This window comes from Lycium ferocissimum, chromosome 8, assembly GCF_029784015.1.
Source record: "Lycium ferocissimum isolate CSIRO_LF1 chromosome 8, AGI_CSIRO_Lferr_CH_V1, whole genome shotgun sequence".
Taxonomy (NCBI): domain Eukaryota; kingdom Viridiplantae; phylum Streptophyta; class Magnoliopsida; order Solanales; family Solanaceae; genus Lycium; species Lycium ferocissimum.
The window spans coordinates 42,566,838-42,589,908 of NC_081349.1; the positions used below are offsets into that span (position 1 = coordinate 42,566,838).

General features: G+C 34.7%; 2 protein-coding genes and 1 pseudogene across 6 annotated transcripts; 2 read left to right on the forward strand and 1 right to left on the reverse strand.

Moving 5' to 3' along the window:
• Nucleotides 1-1,239: 1,239 nt before the first annotated feature.
• On the reverse strand, nt 1,240-12,923 carry LOC132068520 (DNA repair protein RAD16-like). Of its 4 annotated transcripts, none has more exons than XM_059462132.1 (16): nt 12,769-12,923; nt 11,177-11,272; nt 9,843-11,029; nt 8,842-8,964; nt 8,679-8,752; nt 8,390-8,450; nt 8,143-8,289; nt 7,969-8,054; nt 7,511-7,580; nt 4,563-4,688; nt 3,860-4,087; nt 3,226-3,330; nt 2,979-3,131; nt 2,647-2,735; nt 2,498-2,578; nt 1,240-1,592 (listed from the first exon to the last, which is right to left on the reverse strand). In XM_059462132.1, the coding sequence occupies exons 1-16, from the start codon at nt 12,806-12,808 to the stop codon at nt 1,520-1,522; spliced, it is 2,739 nt and encodes a 912-aa protein (XP_059318115.1). In that variant the 5' UTR covers nt 12,809-12,923; the 3' UTR covers nt 1,240-1,519. The 4 variants fall into 4 exon arrangements, with proteins under 4 accessions (XP_059318115.1, XP_059318117.1, XP_059318118.1 ...); XM_059462134.1 differs by having other exon boundaries at nt 9,843-11,020; nt 12,769-12,922; XM_059462135.1 differs by having other exon boundaries at nt 9,843-11,020; nt 11,177-11,269; nt 12,769-12,921.
• LOC132067088 (large ribosomal subunit protein uL14x/uL14z/uL14y-like) lies at nt 6,823-7,187 on the forward strand (annotated as a pseudogene).
• A 6,069-nt stretch (nt 12,924-18,992) lies between the features above and the next one.
• LOC132068521 (toMV resistance protein Tm-2(2)-like) lies at nt 18,993-22,375 on the forward strand. 2 transcript variants are annotated; one of them, XM_059462137.1, is made up of 2 exons: nt 18,993-21,860; nt 21,961-22,375. In XM_059462137.1, the coding sequence occupies exon 1, from the start codon at nt 19,227-19,229 to the stop codon at nt 21,831-21,833; it is 2,607 nt and encodes an 868-aa protein (XP_059318120.1). In that variant the 5' UTR covers nt 18,993-19,226; the 3' UTR covers nt 21,834-21,860; nt 21,961-22,375. The 2 variants fall into 2 exon arrangements, with proteins under 2 accessions (XP_059318120.1, XP_059318121.1); XM_059462138.1 differs by having other exon boundaries at nt 18,993-21,852.
• Nucleotides 22,376-23,071: the final 696 nt, after the last annotated feature.

Genomic DNA, 23,071 nt, shown 5'->3' on the forward strand with positions numbered 1-23,071 from the left:
CAAAAAGAAAAAAAAAACACCTTCTCTAATTGCGTCTGTGTTTTAAACAAACACATTATTATTTTCAATTAGAGTAAGAAGTAATTTCTTGCATTCTTTTGGCACGGATTGCCCTTCAAAGGCGCTGGTCTTTAAAAAATTTCCCCTCAATTTGCTGGTCTTTAATTTTTGCCCTTCGCTTAAAAAAATGGTCACAATATCACGAGGTTCTGGATTCGAATCCCTGCTTTGTTAAAATAAAAAATTTCGCAAGGCACGGCTTCGCGTAAAGTTTGCCTTATAAGGCAGAAGTTGCCTTAAAATTCTTAAGGCAGAGGTTTGCCTTAAGACAGAATTTTTGCCTTAAGGTAGAGATTTGGCTTAAGGCAAAAAAACAATTATCTTTTTTTCTTTTGCCTTAAAGCAGAGGTTTGTATAAGGCAATTTTTTTTTTATTCTACTCTGCTGGATTTCTATAAAGTTAGGCTGCCCGAATAGGCTAATTTTCCAATGCAACTCTACCTTGCGAAACTTTTTCTTTTTGACTAAACCGGAATTCGAATCTAGAATCTCGGGATATTTTAGGTGAAGGACAAGAATTAAAGACCACCCCCGAATAAGGGCAATCGTGCCAATTGCCCAATTTCTTATCCCACAATACTCGATTATTTAAGGTTCGTTCATCTTTTTATCATAATATAATATATTTTTGTTTATCTATAAGAGGCAAAGCATATTATACCTCAAAAAAATAAATGGAGAATAAATGAATGCATATCATATTAATTATATGAATGTTATAATTTATAAAGGATATGTACGAAGGAATTGTCCAAAGTGTAAAAGCAATGGTAGAGACTAAAGGACTTCAAAACTATGATTCACACGACACTTACTTATTCTAGTTATGGATGAGCTAAGTCAGCTAACACTATACAAAGTAAAGTCTCATATGTATGCTATTTATAATAGTGTTGTATGACGAAACGTACGAGGGTGCCAGCTAAAGGCTTTGGACTACGATAAAATACTAGCACTCCCAAGTTTACACAACGTAAGAAGAATGAAAATGATGTAGGAGTAATGCCGGACTGCTTTGCCTAAATGCAAACAATTCAAATACCTAAGCTCCTTGTTCTATGAGAATATACATGGAGATATTAAAGAGAGAATCAAAATAAGACAATTGAAATGAAAAAAATGATACCGGGGTATTATGTGATCAAATGGAACCCACCAAAGTAAAAGGCAAGTTCTACAAAAAATTTATAATTCAACATATCTGCAAGATAAGTGATGAGAACACGAATCTAAGATGCATGTATCATCACACCTGATTAAACAAGAATAATTTACAATTCCAGCAGGTGATGATAAAGTTAAGGTGATGCAAAAACAACAGCAGTTCTCTGGATAGATAAAAACCAGTCGCCTTTCCTACTTCGCAAAAGCAAAAACACTAGGTACAAGATTCAAGCAAGAAACTAAACAAGATCAAATGATCTTTCTTGCTGAACCAAGTAAGAGAACATAATCTAAGTTAGGTTACAAACAAAAATTTCAAGTCTGCCTCTGTTAGTTTCCCCAAGGCCTCAGAACAGCCACCGACCGTCCTGCACAAAACATCAATATTGGACAATCAGCACATCAGAGAGTAAATGGAGTGGTGGCCGAGAAAGAAGCCAAGTGTCAAACAGAATAAGCCAATAGTATCTATCCAAATGAAATTTGAGGGGAGAAGCATTTAAGTGTTTATCGTTGCAACTTATATGAACAAGAAACCCTAAACAGCCTATTTGAGCTCTCCATGTATGACCCTATTCCATTTATAAAACTAAAAAGATAAAACAGCGTATGACCCTATTTCAATCCCTAGCCCAACTGTCTTAATTATTAGTTTTAAGCATCTAGACAACAACAACTAAGCCGCTGACCATGTCACTCCATATAAAGCTCATCTCAGCCTATAATCTAGAGAAGAAAATAATACTTGATTCTCTGAATTTATCCTGAAATCATTTGTCAAGGGAACATGTCAAAATCACTCAACAGTCAAAAGTTTCAAGTCACCAAATTATTTTGGGTAATTTGCACTTCTGGCCTTACTTTGTGTTGGTCTTTAATTTTTGCCCCTCCAAGACAAACTTTTTCGCGGGGCATAAGTTTATATTTTCGCATCATATACACTTTACCCTCCCCAGACCCCACATTGTGGGATTCAACTGGGTATGTTGTTGTTGTAATATCACACAAGTTATTTTTTTTTTTTATGACATATCACACAAGTTATGCCGGATCCCTTAAAGAACCTATGCCTCGATAGGCATAAGTTAGTTTTTTTTTTTTTTTTTTTTTTTTTTTTTTTTTTTTTGAGAATGAAAAAGTTCGCTAGGCATAAATTCGTTTTTGAAGGACAAAAATTAAAGACCAGCCCATTTGAAGGGCAAACCGTGCAATTTCTACAATTATTTTCTCTGAATACACATAAAACTAGCACAATGAAGTTGGGGAAACTTACCCTTCAAAAACTAGTTCCTTCTTCTCTTGCAACTTTAAGATCCTCTCCTCAATGGTATTCTCAATCACAAATCTCACAACCCTAAAACGAGAAAACAACAATAAGTTCCTTTCATTAGTATAGCTGGTTGAAGAAATACAAACACGCACCTGATTGGTTTATACTGCCCTATTCGATGGATTCTATCTTGGGCTTGCCGCTCCACAGCAGGATTCCACCAAGGATCCATCAAGAAAACCTAGTAAAGTTCAGGAAAAGAGCGACACGTCAAGCAAAGTAGTCTAGGTCATTCAACGAAAAATTACAAGTCCAAATAGGATCTCTATTCCTTAGGTGCACAGAGAAGAAGTTAAAATATCCCAAACAAAATAAATATTTGAAACCTGATGAGCAGAAGGAATTCAACAATAGATCAAAACACCTGGTATTTGACAAGAAATGAAGAATCTGCATTGACAGAGAAAGGAAAGAAAAACCTTACATGTGATGCCACTGTAAGATTGAGGGCAACACCACCGGCTTTCAAGCTCATAAGGAATATCCTGCAATCTGGATCCTCAGTAAATCTTGTAATTGCATTATCTCTTGCAGCCATAGTCATGGATCCATCTAACTGAACACAACTGATGCCCGACTGCCAAATGCACACAAGACATTTTTTTTTTGCTGTAACTACTGATGGCAAAAAGAGGGGTAGGTGAGAAGGGGATAAAGATAACATGTCTTACCTTCTGTAAAGAATAGTGTATCAGATCCAAAAACGATGTGAATTGGCTGAAGACTATTGCTTTTGCAGAACCATCTCTTTCAACCATGAACCTTATTTCTTCTCTCTAGAACCAATAAAACAAACAATGAGAACGAAGCATAGGCACACTTCACCTTAGCACTTCAAATAGGGGTTCTTACTACCAAAAGGAGGTACAGCGGATATTAACAATAATAAGATTGGAATAGTTTAAGCCATAATGTCAAAGGATATAAATAAGAATGAGACCACAATTTATTCCTCAATTAATTTCACTCAAAGTGGGGGGTGGTATTTGATGCAACATTCCAATGGTAAGCAAAATTTCAATTAACCTCATTTATTCCCCGTTTGCACAACCAAACTTGACAAATTAATTTTCTAGGTGCATGTAAAGCAAATTCACCAAGATACAACACCTAGAAAGACTGAAACCCTCATCTGAACTACTGCATGCATAAAATCATCTTGGTCCTATATCTGGTAAAGTTAGATGGCATAGGATATTTAGTGCCTGCAAATGATGCAGTATTGCAGCCCCTTGCACAAAAACCATAAAGCAAAATATAAAGGCAAGATAAGTTATAGTTATTGATTGAAAAGTAATTGTATACCAAAGCATCTATTTTTGTGCTTGTCTGGAAATCATCAAGACAAATTCTGTTCAGTATACTTGAAGACCTAAACCCTTTGATAGTCGCTTTAGATTTCTGATCCCCCTTATCATTTGCGGTGAAATCCACTGTAAGTGGTTTAGAACATGAAGGGCATGAAACTTGTCCCACACTTGCAGAAAAATTTATCAGACATGACTTGCAAAAGACATGTGTGCAAGAAGTAACCTGCAATAACCAAAAGACGTGCATAGTTGTATAAGAAAGTCTGTTCAAACAACAGAATAATAGTTAAGGAATTCATAGCATCTTTCTTAGGTTGTAAAGAAATGAGGTACAAGAATTTAAATCAAGAAGTCCACAAGTTTTAAGGAAGTCCTTTTAGGTGTTAAAAGGCATTCCTAAAAGCATTTCTAGTAAAAAATTGAGGTCTTTTGTATGGAGCTGGAAAAGAATTTGCAGAAGCTTGGACACTTAAAGAAGGCTAGAAAAGCTATTCAGAATAGCTTTTGAAAAGACATAGTTGCGAAGGAATATGGCTACATTAAGATTTAAAATATCCATCATATAATATACAAAATATTAATTTAGTGCGAGTTGGAACTCCATCAAATTCAACTTTGGTGAAGTATCAAGTTTCTTGATGAGCATGTTCCTTTTTTTCTTTTTTTTTTTTTAGGAAGGGGGAGGGGATGCAACTCACAACTGGATCTTCTACTGGATCATGACATAAACCACATGGTTGTTCAACATAGCCTGCATCATTTATGTGTCCATTTCTAGCCAAAGCAGTACTTGAGTATACCACAAGATAAGGATGATCAACTGCCTGTGGTCAGATCCCACATAAAATAAAGTAAAAATAAAATCAATCAAATATAAGCAAAATTTTGCTAAGTTATCACTATTTGAGATAGAAGCATGCATGCATATATCATAGAAAGTCAAATTGTGTGCTTTAGTACATGAAGTTTGAGCTTTTATTTCTTAAAGGGCCTAAAATATTACGGAAGTTCAGAAGATGCAACAGGAGGAGGCAAGGTTTCTATATAAGGTCATATACTGGAGGATAACATTCCAAATACAGAAAATCGTAGCCAAGGCATACTAAAAAACAAAAAAATAATCAGAGCAACCAATTGCAATAACAAAGGAGAGTAATGAAGTGAAAACTCGTTCTTGTTCTTGTGTGGCACTTCTTCATTCAAGGAATTAAAAAATAAGAAATATAAAATAGGCACTTCAATATGAGAAGAGTTTCAGAAAACAGTAATTTTACATATATGCATTTTTGACACATTCAATGCTATTGCTTAAGGACCATATAATTAAACTGGATAATTGGGATTGTATTCTTCAAACTTAAATTACCAGCAAGGGGATTGTAGGCTAGATTGCAATCCTTGTCTAACATTTTCCACACTGGATTACACATCAGGTTGGGTTTTTATGATCCAAACCAACGGTGGGTTTAGCATCTTAAAGTTTGTCTCACATAATGTTTTTTTAATTGATTTGGCGTCCAAATGTTGCATCCACTTACGTGAACCTAAATTCAATAAGATATCGTGATGTAATTATTACAAAAAACGGATGGATAACCTAGTAGGAAACTCAGTCCACCTCCAAATCATATGGATGAGGATTCACTTGACCAAGTAAACATAATAAGAAAGGATCACTGCAGACTCCTTGCTAGGGAGTTCTCATGGATGGAGCTGACACTTCATCATATAGAAAGAATAGTAATGAATATTACAAGACGAAAGAATTAAATAGTACAGAAAAAAAAATGAAGGAAAAAAGGATTAATTAAATTGAAAAGTGCATGCTAGCACAAAATCTAAAAAAGGAAAAAAGTATTGACGGAAAAAATTAAGTGGTGAATGGAAAACTTATAATGAAAATAGTTGCAGGAAAAATGGCTTAACGGAGGAATATAAACGCCACGAGATGAGGAATGGATGTCAACAATGATCTAGGCACAAGCAGCAGCGGCAGGTGAAGACCGAACTGCGACTGATGTTGCGGGAATGGAGGAAAATACCCAGGCAGAGACAATAGTGGGAGAGGAGCAGAGTAGCATTTAAAGTTGCTTTGGTTCATCTTTTCGGAAGACAAGGTTTTACACTTGTTGCTTGTTTGAAGAAAGCCATCTTCCAATAACAGATGGTTTTGAATCTAGAAAGCAAAATTAATTAGATTTTTCAAAACTGACTTTGAGTTTGTTTCTATTTTGGGAACCAACATTTGGTTTCTTGTACTTGTTTAGTTTACTAAATCAAAAGATAAGGAAGTAAGTGATTAGAACGGAAGAAGGAAAAAGTAAAGAGGAGAAAAATGTCACAAGAAATTGTATATCTCTATTCAAAATCGTGGAGCATTACTTTTCACCTTGATTCACAGGTGACTAGCATTACTGAAATATAATCTCACACCTCCCCAGCTTACTTTATTTGGTGATTACGGATAATTTGTAATGAACAGCAGACAACTCTATCCAACCTAATTCAGAGGCTAATTCTACAAGCCAAGTGATCTTAATAAATGACATTATCAAAAAGTTATCCTAATAAATAAACTGTAAACTATATCTCTAGTATTTGCCCCAATAATATGATTCTAATCAGTAAAAACGCATTAGATCCAACCCTCAGGGGTTGGCCTGGTGGCAATTGACTTGAGCCTTGGGGTGCTCCCTTTCAAGGTCTCAAGTTCGAAACCCGCTGGGTGCAAACAATTTCTGAGGGCCATCGGACTGGGGAAACCCCTCGAATTACCCGTGGTGCACTTGCGGGAAACTCCTTGCCGAGGGCTTGTGCACCCCCGGGATTAGTCGGGGCTCAAAGAGACTCGGACACCCGGTGCTTAATCAAAAAAAAAAAAAAAAAAAAAACGCATTAGATCCACTCTTCAGTTTTTGAGAGATAAGAGAGGGACCGTGAAGATCAATGCCGTCCACAATGTCAAAATGAGGACAAGGATTCCGCATGTCGCTGGGTTTGCCAGCAGTGGTGATGGTGAACTGCACTAATAACACCGATGCAGAGAATCTGCCCATCATTTCCATGAAAGGGATCAAGCTTAACAGGTTAACTTGCCCACTGTCAACAAGGGTAAGTCAGATCTTAAGAAGGTTATGCCTGCTGTCATTGGTCGCAAGCCATGGCATAGGTAGGATGCTGTTAACATGTACTTCGAAGATAATACTGGGGTGATTGTGAGTCCAAAGGGTGAAACAGAAGGGTCTGCAATCTCTTGCCCAATTGGGAAAGTGTGTGCTGATCTTTAACCTAGGATCGCTAGTGCTGCCAATGCTAGTGCGTAGAAGTAGAATTTCCGAGTAGTTTGCAATTCCTGTTTTGATGGTTTATCTAAGTTAAGGGTTTTGTCTTGGTACGAATTAATTTCTCTGAGTTCTGCAATACTAAAAGATTTCTCATCAAGTATTTCATTTCCATGGCTTAGTGCTTTTACCACAATAAATGTAGAAGTATAGATATGTTTCTTCATAAATAAAATGCATTAGATCCATTGTTTGAAGGTTAACAATGAACCTATAGTTGCAACACTTTCACAAAAAACCAAATACATGCAGGTACCAAAACACATTATACAGAACAGTTAAGATTGAAAGCACGATCTCCGTACCTGTCGCAGGCGAGTGAGTAGATCAAAAATGTGAGCATAGTTATTCATCAAAGTACCAGCTTGAATGTATCTGCACCAAAATACATCAGGAAGAAACAATATAGTGATAATAAGAAAAAAAAAATACACTGTTTATTCTGGCTCTCAATATTTACTTTCACAAGGTGAAAGTAGCTAGTATTGAGCATTTTCCACGAGAAACGATGTAAAATGATTGTTTTTCGGGATTTCCAAGAAAGAAACGGCAGTATGTTTTCAGGATGACTTAAAACATAGCAATCAGATGAAACATATACCATGCAAGCACTCGATCGAAATACCAAAAAAGATAACACACAAGAAAAAGACCATGAGCTGTCCCATTTATACAAATTGAATGAGAACATTACCAAAGAAAGATGACATGCAAACAAGAAAGCATCTAGTTGCATAAGTACTGACTAAAATAGATGACATACGTATTAAACTGTGCCTGGCTTTCATTGTATAGTGATGTGTAGTAGTCTTCTTCTTTCACATCCAAAGAATCTTTGCGCAAGGTAACCTGAATGCAAAAGTAAGTAACAGGCTAAAGTGGACAGAAAACCATTATCTACTCAAGCAACGCATTAATAATGTGAACCAAAACTTACAATCCTCGGAGGAAGTGCAAGATCAGCAGCCCTTCCCTTTTTAGTACGTCTTAGCAATATGCTTTTCAAAATTTTGTGTTTCAACAAAACCATCGCATCTCTACCAGTCCTGTGATTCCCTTGAGCTTGTATGGGTGAGGCAATGTACTAGAAACAGAAGATGTATCAACCTCTCCATGTCAGCAACAATTTTTTTGTCAGAATCAACAGGAAACACCAAAATAAGTATATCAATTTGATAACTTACTCTATTCCACCAGCAAAAATGCCGAACAGATTTGTGGGGGCAATGTGGGCACTCGGATGAGCTACAATAAATACAAATATGAAAGGAACAGAATACAAGAGTTTTCAAAATGGTGAAAAATAAAGAAAGATTCAAGGAAGAACGATTTCAACAGTCATTGAAACATTCAACGACAAATTCGGTAAAAATGAAAACTTGTAACAGAGTAAATATAAAATAAACCTTGAGCAATAAATTTGTTTCTCCATCCAAGTTAGGTGCAAAGATCAGAAAGAAACTTCAAGTATACCTATAGTCCAGAACTCTGCAATCACAATCTTTGCAGAAGTAGTACGAGTAAGGAATCATTTGCAGGAAACGGACCTGTCAAAAAGTAAAGATGTGTTTAATTTCAAAAAATGAAGTTGTGAATTACGTTAACCACTAGAGAACATTAATCCCAATAAACTTACAAGTGAGTACAACTCTCCTACACGGTTCTGGAGGGGAGTACCACTTAAGGCCCACTTATAAGAAGATTCTAGCGCAAGAATAGCTCTTGTAGTGTTGGAGCGTCTATCTTTCACATAATGGGCCTATGCCACAAAAGTGCAATCAGTTAGAAAACTGCAGATGAAGGGTTTGTATCACACACATATATATAGCTCCAGATGAAGGCTTTGTATCACACGTAAAGAAGAATTTTTAGATGCAGCTGCAAACAGTTTATGCCTTATGTATAGTATAATCATATAGTTGGAAGGAACAGGCACAAGTTACAAATTATTAGTTAGTTTTCTATATAACAGAGAAAACAGACATGCTTCACTATGAAGACCAAAATCAACATTACCTTGTTAAAAATGATAAAACAAGGTGTGAAGACCAAACAAGAATGCACATAAAGTTTCATGTCATAAGCAATTGAGTATTGCAATGTGCTTTAGGACAAAGACAAACTTCTTTCAAGCTGTCATTTTTTTGAAAGGCTGATCACGTAAAGCCTCGAATCATATGTGCAAGCTTTCGCCCATTGTGTTAAATCAGTTAGCTAAATCAGTTCCATATGCACCATAAGAATCTTCATTCTCTAGCTCCAAAAGAAATCACCATTCCACATTCCAGCTTTACATATTTTATGAATAGCTTGATTGTCTGGAAGAAAACTGATGCTTGAGCTATAACATAACAAAAGGAGGATAAGATGTTTACAGGAAGAAAGTGCAAGAAAAGCAATGGGAACCGTACCTAGAAAACCAACAAATTTCACAAACGTCAGACAAAACCTATAAATGTGAACTTTGAGAAGATGCCAGTCAAAAATAAAGCAACAACATCTAAATGTATATGCAAGTAGAGGGGCGGGCCCATCATCCCCAAGTTCCGAAGGTTGCGGTTGGCCCAAAGGGATGGCCCCAGACGGACTTCTCGGTCAGACAAAACAAATATGTGGGTCTAGTTATGCAATGATTACCTCATCCAAAATGATACGATTCCATTTCACAGAGTGCAAAATTGACTTCTTCGTGGACATATCTTGACCGACACTGGCTGAATCATCAATAGAACCAGCATCAGTCTCGCTCTTGCGCTTCTTTCCCTTCCCACGACCTCTTTTGCCCGTATCAATTTCTGAATCACTGTAATCTTTTTTCAGCTTTGAGGTTTTTCCTACTGGCTTTGGCTTCTTGCTCTGCTGCTTTGATTGGTTAGCAGTTTTAACAGCATCTGGTCCACAAAAGTACTTCTGGTGAACAGACAACTTTTGTTCGTAAAAAGATTTTCCACACCACTGGCATTTTTGTTTTGGTGGCATCACATTTTTCCTATACTCAGCCTCCACTGTGGAGTATGTAGTGATAACAAAATCATATTCTGCGAATTTGTCAATATTTTTCTCCCTGTTGGCACCATGATAAACAAGAATTTTGTTGCTTCCTTTAGTGGTGAAGCGGTCAATCTCACTGACCCACTGAATCACAGCAACAACAGGACATATAACAAGGGTTCCTTTCACTGCTGGGAGCTCCTGGGAAGTACAAGGGGCAGGTGAAAGCAAACGGGAATCAGAAATTGCTTGCCCTAATTCGCGTTGAGCAAGCACAAGAGCTATGGCTTGAACAGTCTTTCCCATCCCCATTTCATCAGCAAGAATACCGCCTCTAGCAGTAGATTCTTCTTGCTTCAATGCCCAAGCCAACCACTCTTTCTGGTACCTCAGCAAGGGCATGATCAAGTCAGATGGTGGCTCAACAGTTTCAGTCACCAACTCGTTCTGACCATTCAAGTCTAGATCATTTGTATAGTTTTCAGCCATCCACCTATCGTTCTCTTCTTCCCAGATCTCCCACATCAAAGTGGCTCCTCTCTTCTTTTTACTCTTGTCACGGCTCTTCTTCCTATCCTCTATCCTCCCCATCAATAGAAGATAGCCAGTATCTACTTCACCACCCCCTCCTACTTCATTCATCCAATCTGCGTGCTCCTCTTCTTCTACCTGCTCTTCTTTTATTTTGATACTCTTTTGGCCCTTTTTTCTATAGGATCCCAATTTCCTTCTTTTTGTTATCTCGGACCAAACTTCCTCTGTTACATAATCACTATCAAGAACTCCACTAGTTTGGCCTTCGTTCAACAAATTAATTACTTCATCTGCTTCATCTGCATAGATAATTAATCAATTAGTACAAAGTCCCAGCACGCTATAAAAATGTCACTGTAGTTTCAACAATCAGAAAAGACCAAATTGAGGGCATTTTACTCATAAGCAGATAATATTTGCATCAAAATCAAAGTTATATGGAATACCTTCATCACTGCTTCCATAGTCATCAGAATCCAAAGACATAGAAAGAACATCATCCTCATCAGAACTGTCCTGATATTGGCGGCTTGATTCTCCTACTTTCACAATTCACATACAAGTCCAACCACATCATTTACTTATATATACAACACATACTGGATATAGATATGTATGACACATGCCCTGTCCGAGAAATACTTCATCACACACAAAAAAATTTAAGAAAATGAAAAATATAATTTTTGAAACAAATAGGCTCATTTTTTTCTAATGATGGGGACAAACTCAAAACAGAATTTGCTTTTGAAAAAATGACAGAGAGGATAACCATTTCGGTTCAATCAATTAACCCCTTAACTCCTTAACCAAAACAATCAGTTAGGGTAAAACATTTTTTTATTATAACAGTGGTATCGGTCACATCTTGACTATCTCCGGATACCTATTATCTCCAATCAACACAGGTACCGGAAAAATCTACCACGATCATTCACCTAGTGTCACTTCAGTTGTGATTCGAACCAAGGATGTCACTCCAATTCATCGACAGCCAGGTCACCCCACTTTGGATTGGATAGACGAACTCCCAAAGGGAGGTCATTTTCCTGATTCTTAAGTCTCCCTCTGTTTCGATTTGTTTGTCTTACTTTCCTTTTTAGTTCGTTTAAAAACGAATGTCTCTCCCCTTTTTTCTCAACTCTCTAATTCTAACTTTCAACATGGCATATTCAAGACCACAGATTAAAGGATATTTTGGTACATTCTACAAATCTTTAATTTAAGACCACAAGATTCAAAAGACTTATTTACTTTCTTAAACCCCGTGTCAGGTCAAAACCAGACAAACAAATTGAAACGGCGGGAGTAACTTGTTTTTTTCTAGAGAAAATATCTTTTTTACCAACCAAAACATGGGAAAACTGAAAATCCCACCATACCAAACACACCCTAAACAATTCCATTTTACTCACACAATCAGTAAAAACTCAACCAAAAAGCACATGTATAAAGCACCAGATTATTCAAAAAAAAAAAAAAAAAAAAAAAGGATCTTTCCAACTCATTCTGACCAACAAAAACATGGGAAAGTTGAAAATTCCTCTAAACCAAACACACCCTAAACAACTTCAATATTACTCACACAATCAGTAAAATCCAACTTAAAAAAATTGCAAATTCACACCAAAAGAAAAAAGACATATAATCGCACATAATTCATCCATACCCAAAACAAAAAAAAAAAATACACACACACACCCCCTAAATAATTTTCATTTTACTCGAGCAATCAGTAAAAATTCAACCAAATTTTTTTTTTTTTTTTTTTAAATGTAAAATCACACCAAAAGATTTAAAGACATATGATCGCACATGTATACAGCAACACAAACAACCAAAAAAAAAAAGGATTTTTCCAAACACACCCTCAACAATTTCCATTTTACACGCGGAATCAGTAAAATTCAAGCAAAACATTTTTCAAAAATGCAAATTCATACCAATTTTGTTTTCTTTTTTTAAAAAGGACATATGATCGCACATGTATAAAGCACCAGATTAAAAAAAAAAAAAAAGTAAAAGAAATTATTTTTACCTTTATTTGAAGAGGATGAAGGACGAGAACGGAGTTTCATGTTAAGATTAGGGTTTTTTTTGCAGAGCAAAGAAAGAAAAGGGACTAAACACTCAACACTTGTGACTATTCACTGTGTGTGTGTGTGTAGAGAGAGAGGACAATGAGCGGCGGGAAAGCTATTTATATAGTGGGGAGGAAAAATATGATAATGACTAATTAAGTAGTTTAATCAAACTACTTTGTCTTCTAACTATATATTCTTAGATTCTAGCAATCAAACATTTGACCAACCTACTACTTGTATAAGTTATGCCAAAAGTAATTTTAAAATAAAAAAGAGAGAAAATTTCATAAATGTTAAGCGTAATTACGAAACATATGTACAGTTTTGCGTATTTAGAAATGTAGTTATAGTTGTTGTATGAGGCAGAAGGCGGGTATCGAGTGTAGCAGTTGAAAGAGCTGTATTAGACGGAAGCAGGTATCAGGTAGCAGTCGGAAGAGTTGTATCAGGCGGAAGGCAGGTATCAGATGTATCAACGGAAGAGTTGTATCGGGTGTATCAACTGTGTGTATTAGCGTGTAACTGTATAGAAAGAAAGATGCAAGAAAGGAAATGAAAGAAGAAGTTTAAATTTGTGTGATAAGGACCACTAGGGGCTCGGTTTGTCCTTCTTCCCTTATCAACTGAAATCGTGCAAAAGAATTAAGTCAACGCATATAGCGCGAAAGAGATGTATCAGCGTGCGTTGCGTATTTGCTATAAAATTCAAAATTTAACTACTTTTCATAAATACAGTTTAAATATTTATCACGTATCGCGTAATTTTTCCATAAAAAGAAAGGGCCAAGGATTGTATATTATGGACACATATAAAGAATTTTAAGTTTGTGAAAGCAAAATATTATGATACTTATTATCTTTCGCGACAAACACAAAATATTATATATATATATATATATATAATTAAGTTGCTACACTTACATTACCTTTAGGGCCTGTTTGGAAAGCCACCCAGGTAATTGGAATTGGGTGTAATTGGGTGTAATTACACAGTTTGGCCTGTTTGTTTGACCAGGTAATTACACAGTTAGGTGGGAATTGGGTGTAATTGAGAGGGTGTAATTACACTCTCCAATTCTCAAGGGGGGACTGAGAATTGGGTGTAATTACACCCTGTAATTACAGGGTTACTTTTTAGTTTATTTCTTTTTAATTTTATTTTAATTTCTTTTCTTTTTTAATTTATTTTTATTTCTATTATTTAATTTCTTTTTTATTTTATTTTAACTTCTTTTCTTTTTTAATTTATTTGTATTTCTATTATTTAATTTCTTTTTTATTTTTATTTTTTAATTATTTGTATTTTTTAAAATATATTTTTCTTTTTATAGAATTTATATTTCATTTCCTTTTTCTCATTCCAACCTTTACTTCTTGTGGTTCCATGTAATTGCTCGTATTTTTTTAGTTTTTTATTTTATTCATTTAGCATAACCGTGTTAATATTCTAATTTTTGAAACTACATCTCTTAATATTAGAAAGAATGAGTCATTAGCAAACTTGACATATAAAAAGTGAAGTTATTAAAGTAGAATGAGGTTATTGACTTATATTTTCCGTTTCTTTTGAATTATTGGAGTATTTACTTATGTTATGTTGAAACTTACTTATGTAACGTTAGAATTTGACATGAGTATTGTGTTAAAAATATTCTTTCGGATTTTGAATTTAGATTATATTTTCGATTTTAAAAATATTTGCTTTAGTACTATTGACTTGTTATTTCACATTGCATGTTGTTTATTTTTCACTGATAGAATTATTGTCAAACATTTGAATAGTGTTATGACATTATATTTATAAATATTTTTTTTTGTCAAATATCCAATCCCATGATGTTCTCACAAAAAAGGTATGCTTTTAATTTTTATAATCAATTAAATTAAAATATTATTAATTTGAAATTATATATCAATTATTTTTTATAATATTAGTTACAAATATATGATTATTAATTAACATATTTCAAGAAATAATGTATTATTAAATAACTAACTTAATATTATTCATAAAGGCACATATTTTTTAAATATTAATTTTAAATTTTTTATAATTAAATTTTATTTTTAAATTAAACTAACTGTGTAATTACACTTGTGCAACCAAACAACACGCTTGTAATTACACTGTAATTACATTATGACAAACAAACAGGTCGTTGTAATTACAATACTGTGTAATTACTAGGCTGTGTAATTACTAGGGTAGTAATTACACAAATTCCAATTACCAGGTGGCTTTCCAAACAGGCTCTTAATGTTTGTTAATTTTTAAAATCTATTTAAAAGTTTGTAATAGTAAAAATATCGACAGCCTGTGACATTAGAGAACAAGACTATCATGCTACTGGCATGTTAATGAGACTTTATATTAACTTTAACTATTGTAATGAATTAGGTCCAATTGAGGCGTACTAACTAGCTTGAATTGTGTATATTATAATTGTTACATATAATTCAAAAAAAGTTCTTATACTAAAATGTCAAAAAATTTAGCAATATTGAAACACAAGAAACCCATGTAAATGTAAATCTAAATATGTAACAGACACTAATTAATTAGAATAACACCATTATTATTATTATAATATACATGGTGTAGTTTGAATTTAAAAAAGAAAAACATGTACTCGGTATCAATACTGGACAAATCCTTTTCTTGGGTTTCCACGAAGTGTGGCTCCTTCTTTGGGACACGAGTCTCGAATGTCGTAATCAAGAAGTTTGGCAATGCAACACTAATAGTGAAAAATATTGGGCGTAGGTAGGGCTGTTTGTAGTTCGGTTTGGGTCATGTTTTATCTAAAAAATAAAATAAAATAAAAAGACTTCATATCAATTAAGTCGGATTTGTCAAATGTTAGAATCAAATCAATTCAACTTTTTATCGATTCGCTGATCTTTTTGGGGTTTGATCATTTATTTTTTTTAAATACGTGACGATATAATTCCAAACTCGTATTAGAGATAGTATATTCTCGCACAACACAACCAAGTTAATTACCCTTTAAAAAAAACTATATATATTATCAAGTAAATTCCTCCAGAAATCATATACATTATCCAAAAATTTAATCATTTTCAAGGAACCGACCAAAATTTTTAACAATGAATTTTCTGTGCAAAAAGTCCAAAGAGTTGTGATTTTATGTAGATATCTTGAGTACTTATGAGATAGTATAATGCGAAAATACAAATTTAAAAAAAAAAGGCCTATGAAATGAAAATCTCACGCAGTGGTTAGGAACAAAAATTCTTTGAATTGAATGATGACCCAACAGATGTTCGCTCAAAATTATTTCGTGGAAGCTTCACAGGATTGTTACGAAGTTATGTGACTAGGTTGGTTATTACCACTCGTTTTTTCCATCAACTGCAGCTCAATATTATGCTCTTTACACAATTAAATACTGCCATTACTAATGACACCGACCAAAATAATGAACCCCCATTCTTGACCATAACATGCATCAAACATTTACTATGACTATTAATCTCTAAGGCTTAATACATAGCCCTCAAACTTGACTACAAATAACAAGTATGCCGTCATTTGACTTCAACTAACAAGTATGCCCTCTAACTTTAAATATTCATAGATAGGCACCTTAATTCATATAAAATTGAATACGTAAACACAAGTGTCCTACATGGCATTTCAAGTGACGTACACCCGACCTCACGCGAGTTAGAGCTCACATTTGTTTTACTTTGTTTTAAATGAATTACTCCTATATTTATCATTTTTCCAATGCGGCTTCTTCTTCATTTTTGCATTAATTTTTGGAGCAAAATTTTTGGAAACTCCATTAACGGGTGAGGAAGCTTTTAACTGAAGATTTATATTATTGATTTTCACCATTTAGTTTTACTTTGTTTATTTTTAAAATCTCAATTCTTATATTAATACACGTGTAAAATAGTTGCCAATCTCTGAAAGGGTCACTAATCCACGTAGGAGCGAGTGTAATTCACGCATATGAGCAGGGGCGGATTTAGAGGGGTCTGAGGTTGTTCACCCGAATACCCTCAGCAAAAAATTATAGTGTATATATAGGGTAGATTTTCTGTATTTATGTACATATATTAACTTTTGAACACACTGAACAAATGTAAAAGGTTAGCTCAAGCGGTCCAGGGTGTTCAAAATTATCTCAAGTGTCCTAGGTTCGATTCCCATTGACAACATTATTTTTTTATATTTAGCTTTTGTTGTTTTTTCCGAACCCCCCGAGTGAAAATCCTGAATCTGCCACTGCATATGACCTGCCGGAAACATGTATTGACGGGTTCAACTTTATACAAGTTGAGGTGTCTACTTGTGTACACTCAAAGCTGGAGGACTTACTTGTCACCTGAGGGCAAATTTAAAGACCTATTTATGTATTATGCTAATCTCAAACTAACATCCAAAATGAGAAAAAGAAAAAAAAAAAAAAAAAGGTCCAACAAATAAGTCACACAAGGGTTTTTGCGCGGATTGTCCTTCATTTGGGGTGGTCTTTCATTTTTGTCCTTCAAATTGGTGGTTTTAAGTTTTGTCCCTCACCTAATATCCCGAGGTTGTGGGTTCAAACCCCAGCTTAGTAAAAAAAAAAAAAAAAAATCGCAAGGCAGAATTTTGAAAATTCTGTCCATGCAAATTTTGCCTTGCGAATCCAAACTCTACCTTGCGAATTTTTTTAAATTTTTGACTGAGTGGGGTTGGAAGATTTTAGCGAAAGGCAAAAGTTAAAGACCACGAATTTGAGGGACAAAAATTAAAGACCTCCCCCAGCGAAGGGTGATCCTGCAAATTGCCCTATTATCATCCTTATTTTTTGGAAATCGTTTACGTTTCAGGGGAAGTATATGTATCATCTTTCAGTGATGATACTTTATTTTGACCAATCTAACATACAAGTCAAATATAATTAATAATCTTAATTCTTTTCCCGCAACATTAGTTCATATTATATCCTCCCACTTGTCTTTCGTTCGCTTCCAAAATTCATCTATGCCACTTCATTAATTTTTAACACTAGATAAGAATTTATACTACTAATTAACTTTGAGTTAATTTTAAAGGCTCATAGAAGGAGCTTAATAAAGTTCGGGAACTGGGTTCAGTTTCAATTCATTTGTACAGCCCAACATAAAGTATTGCGTCACGTAGCCATATTTTCAATTTATAGAATATTATACTGGGAAAGCATTATACATAATGTATCAACTTTGTATAAAAGTGTATAATAGTATATAAAAGATGTTCATACACACAAATATGGGCTAAACCGGGTAACAAACTCAAAATATGGGCTAAAACGTGTAAATATTCTCTCCCAGTAGACATAGAATGTAATTTTCCCAATACAAAATGGGGGACATATATACCAAAATGCACAGAGCAGAAACATCCTAAATCTCTAACCTTATGTACTAGCCACATTTTGTCCCTCTCGCGAATTCAATTTCTGCTATAATATTACAAGCCTTATGTTTAATATTCTCAATAATTTACCTTGATATATATATGTATCAGTCTAAACATTCATATTTTTTAGAGTGTAATTATGCCATTAAGATTTAAAAAAGAAAGGGGAGAAACTTATCCAGTCAGCTACTGAAGAATTTTCTTGCTAAAAGAGGCTAGGCCTAAATATGAAGAATTGATGCAGGAAACCAAATAAGTCAAGATATAATATTTCAAAACACGTGGCTTTTTATCGTTCGTCATAGATAGACATAACTCATGTGATAATGAAAGTTGAGAATATTTGGGTGTGAGATTGCTTTGTGTCTTTGTGATGCTTAAAATATAGGAGTATGATTTCAGAGAGTACCACCTATTTCTATGTGAATATATTAAGAGAATTCAATAGTTTATATTGAATTATAAAAATTTATTATAGCCATTTTGCACAATATAATATTTGAACGAAGGACTTTTCTTCGCTTTAGCTATGCCACTATTCCAAAAGCTTCGGTGTGAACTCATCTTTACCGTTGGATTTTACTCAATCATCTGACTATTAACATTTTTCTATTCATGCATGAAAGTGATATACCACCTGACATGACAAGTAAAGACTAATTTATGTGTTTAATATGCACACGGCATTTGCCGATAATATATCATTTCATTTACATATCATGTTACTAAATCTAAAGCAATAACGGATAAAAAGTCTCAAGACATTAGTAGAATATTTGAGGTTTGTTGACTCTATATTCTTAATTCTCCAAATTTTCAACTTTTGTGCTTAGTCATTTAGAATCTAAAGCAATCTTTCTTTTCCTTTACCAATTGATCATCTTTTTATTTATTCATCCTCACGGTTTAACACTGTTTTCTTGTTTAGTGACATAATAGCAAGACAAAATATCAACAAATTTTCCTAGCTAGTGAAAAAGAAAGGTTAAAAAAGGAGAGATGGCTGAAATTCTTCTTACAGCAGTCATCAACAAATGTGCAGAAATAGCTGGATATCTACTTATTCAAGAAGGGCCAAGCTTATATTGGTTGAAAGAGGACGTTGAATGGCTCCAACGAGAAGCGAGACACATTCAATCTTACCTAGGAGATGCAAATGGAAAGTTAGTTGGAGGAGATTTGAGGGTGAAAAACTTGATAAAGGATATTGAAGAACTTGCAGGTGATATGGAGGATATCTTAGATGAGTTCCTTCCCAAAATTGAATCGCATAAGAGCGAAGGAGCACTTGGTTGTCTTAAAGAGTTAGCTTGTGTTCTTTGTCATACTCGCTTTTCCAATAAGTTTTCTATGGAGATTGAGAAGATAAAAAGAAGGGTTAATGAGATTAATCGTGTGAGGACAACTTTTGGTATCACCGATACAAGTAACAAGAATGATCGATGTGATTACATTCCATTGGATCGTGGAAGATTATTTCTTCATACTGACGAGACAGAGGTGATTGGTTTGGATGATGACTTTAATATGCTACAAGTCAAACTACTTGATCAAGATTCGCGATATGAAGTAATTTCGATTATTGGCATGCCTGGTGTGGGCAAAACAACTCTTGCAAAGAAACTTTATAAACATGTCTATAATCAATTCGAGTGTTCAGCACTGGTCTATGTTTCACAACAGCCAAGAGTGGGAGAAATCTTTCTTGACATAAGCAAACAAGTTGGACTGACGGAAGAGGAAAGGAAATATAACTTGGAGGACAACCTACGATCACTTTTGAAAAGAAAAAGGTATGTTATACTCCTAGATGATATTTGGAATGTTGAAATTTGGGATGATCTGAAACTTGTCGTTCCTGAATGTGATTCAAGAACAAACAGTAAAATAATTATAACATCTCAGAATAGCGATGTAGGTAGATATATAGGAGGGAATAACTCGCTTCACATGTTGCAACCCCTAGATTCAAAGAAAAGCATTGAACTCTTTACCAATAGGATTTTCACTTTTGATAATAATTATTGGGAGAATGTTTCATCAGACTTGGAAAACATTGGTAAAGAGATAGTTGAGAGATGTGATGGTATACCACTAGCCATTGTGTTGGTTGCAGGCATGTTAAGGGCAAGGGAGAGAACTGAACATGCATGGAATAGTGTACTTGAGACTATGGGTCAAAAAATTCAAGATCAATGTGCTAATATATTGGCTCTAAGTTATAATGATTTGCCCACTGCATTAAGGCCATGTTTCTTGTATTTTGGTCTTTTTCCCGAGGACCACGAAATTTCTGCATTTGATCTAATAAATATGTGGATTGCTGAGAAGTTTATAGTAGTAGGTACTAACAATAGGCGAGAGGTTGAGGATATAGCAGAGGATTTCTTAAATGATTTGGTTTCAAGAAATCTTATTCAAGTTTCAAGGAGAACATTCCAGGGAAGAATTGCAAGTTGTCGGATACATGATTTGCTACATAGTTTGTGCGTGACATTGGCCCGGGGAGGTAACTTCTTTCTCACCAAGGACAATCCACAAGGTGATCTTGGTAGTGTCACTAGGTTGCGAAGGCTGGCATTCTACTCTGGTGGTGTCGATGAATTCTTCTCTTCATATCCCAATCCTAAGAAGCTTCGTGCCCTCTTGTATTTTAGTGAAAACAGTTACCCATCTTCTCTTAAAACTCATCTTAACATCAAGTTATTGCGAGTGTTGTCTATGCATATTCCTGAGAGTAATTCCCGGAGGCCTGTCAGTATCCCTGAAGGAATTGGGAATTTGAGTTGCTTAGGCTATCTCAAATTATGGGGTCCAAACTTCGTTGGACACATGCCGCGTAGTATTGTCAAGTTCAAACATTTATTGACCCTAGATATTGAATGGACCCATCTTCGCATTGCTTTTGATGTTATGGAGATGAAACAATTGAGACATCTTCTTCTTTCACAATTTGTTCAGCCAATCTACATGTCAAGCGCAATATTCTCCTCAGTCAATGCGTTATTGCCTAATCTACAAACTCTAATTGGCATGGATGTTTGCTACATGAAATCAGGATGGTTGCACCAATTGACCAATCTAAGAAAATTGAGCTTAAATGTAAATAACGATTCCATTGTTGAGGTACTTTCAACTCAGCGTATGGCAATACTGCCAAAGCTAGAGGTTCTGAAGCTGAAGAGTTTGTTGCAAGGCTACCAACATGACCAACAAATCAACTTGTCTTCCTATGATAAACTTCGTAAGCTGAGTTTGTTATATACGGACTTGAAAATTGTGGATTTTGAAGCATTGCCTGCAAAACTCGTCAAGCTTTCCCTTAGGTATGTTCAACTAGATACGAATCATATATCGATGATCAAAAGACTGCCCAAATTAAAGATACTCAAATTGACGAATTGTTGGCTTCCATATGGAGAGAGTACATTAGACCTTTCTGGTGTCGATAGCTTTATGCAACTTGAAGTTCTGCACATTATTGGGCAGAACTCGTGGGACGTGGTAACCGTGGATGCGTTGGCTGTGCCAAAATTGAAGAAAGTAATAGTTTCTCATGCACCAAATATCAGGCTCCCTGAACGGCTGGCCAGGCTGAGAATATAAAGACGCGGTGAATGGAACGGTAGGTTGGTAATTTCCTTCATATTAATCAAGCATCTTATAATTCTCAGTAATTTTTTATACTCTAATTATGGTCTATATTTCATTTAATCTATCTAATAAATTGCAGGGATGCAAGTTTAAAATGTGTGGAAATTTTAGTGATATCTCAAAACAAAGTGCATGGAGTAGTCTTGGTTCTGTTCTTTCTGATGATGATGAGATTCCTGTTGGCATTGTGATAAAAAGGTTTGATTGATAATGGAGTTGTTGTAGCTGTGATTTTCAAAGACATTTGTTGTTTGTAACTTCATTTTGTTTATTGCACTTTCATTTTGTTTATTGCACTACTAAAAGTGAGAATAATTTTTACATCCGTGAGAAATCTATTATCGACCTGCCAATTTCTGATAAGACTGTCTGTCGGGAGTTTATGTTTCTTTTAGTAGTACCCTTTTGTGACATATGACTAGGTTGTACTAAGTATTAACTATGGTGTCATGTGATTTGTAATGACATAGATTCAAAGAAAAGTGATAATTAATATTTTTTTATGGTCAGCAAATTATTCAGTTTAGGAATTTTGTTCGACTTTCGGGTAAGTAATGTAGTTCTTTATATACACGAAGCAATAACGAGGGGAAACAAACGAAAGAACAGGGCAAAGAGGAGAAGATAAATTTTATATACTGAAATGAAATGGATTATGTTGGGTGATATGGATAGTGAGAACTTATATAATCGATTCCCACTAGTTTTTCATAGAAGCCAACCACTTTGAAGGGGAGTGACATCTCATAATGTAATAGAGGTGCCACCTTGAGATTGTTTCTAAAGTTCATGTTTAAATATATAGGCAAACCATTTTATTAGAAAAAGTAAAAGAAAGTTTGACCAAATTTACTTGCAGAATTTCTAGTTTTCAAGTAGTACTCAGAATGAAACAATATAATGATGAACTCGTCCTATATTAGCACAGTAACATATTAAAGGAGTAAAAGCTGCCTGATTGTTTTATATGGTTGATAAAAAAAAACAAAAAACTTATTTGCACTCGATATATACACTAATTTAAAGAACACGCGATTATACATGCATTGCATCACTTAACCGTAGAACACATTCTCACCTTAATTTTATCACTCAACTATGGTAACTAATTGTAGTTTGATGTCAATATCCAGTGTCCTCTCTTTCTAGAGATCGTTTAAGTATCTGAATCATCTTTCAGTGATGCTACT

Coding starts and splice junctions, on each gene's coding strand:
- LOC132068520 (XM_059462132.1), bottom strand. CDS start 12,808: ATGAAACTCCGTTCTCGTCCTTCATCCTCTTCAAATAAAG. Junction 8,451..8,678: donor TGCAGAGTTCTGGACTATAG/GTATACTTGAAG, acceptor TATTTATTGTAG/CTCATCCGAGTGCCCACATT. Junction 2,579..2,646: donor GGGCAGTATAAACCAATCAG/GTGCGTGTTTGT, acceptor TTCTCGTTTTAG/GGTTGTGAGATTTGTGATTG.
- LOC132068521 (XM_059462137.1), top strand. CDS start 19,227: ATGGCTGAAATTCTTCTTACAGCAGTCATCAACAAATGTGCAGAAATA.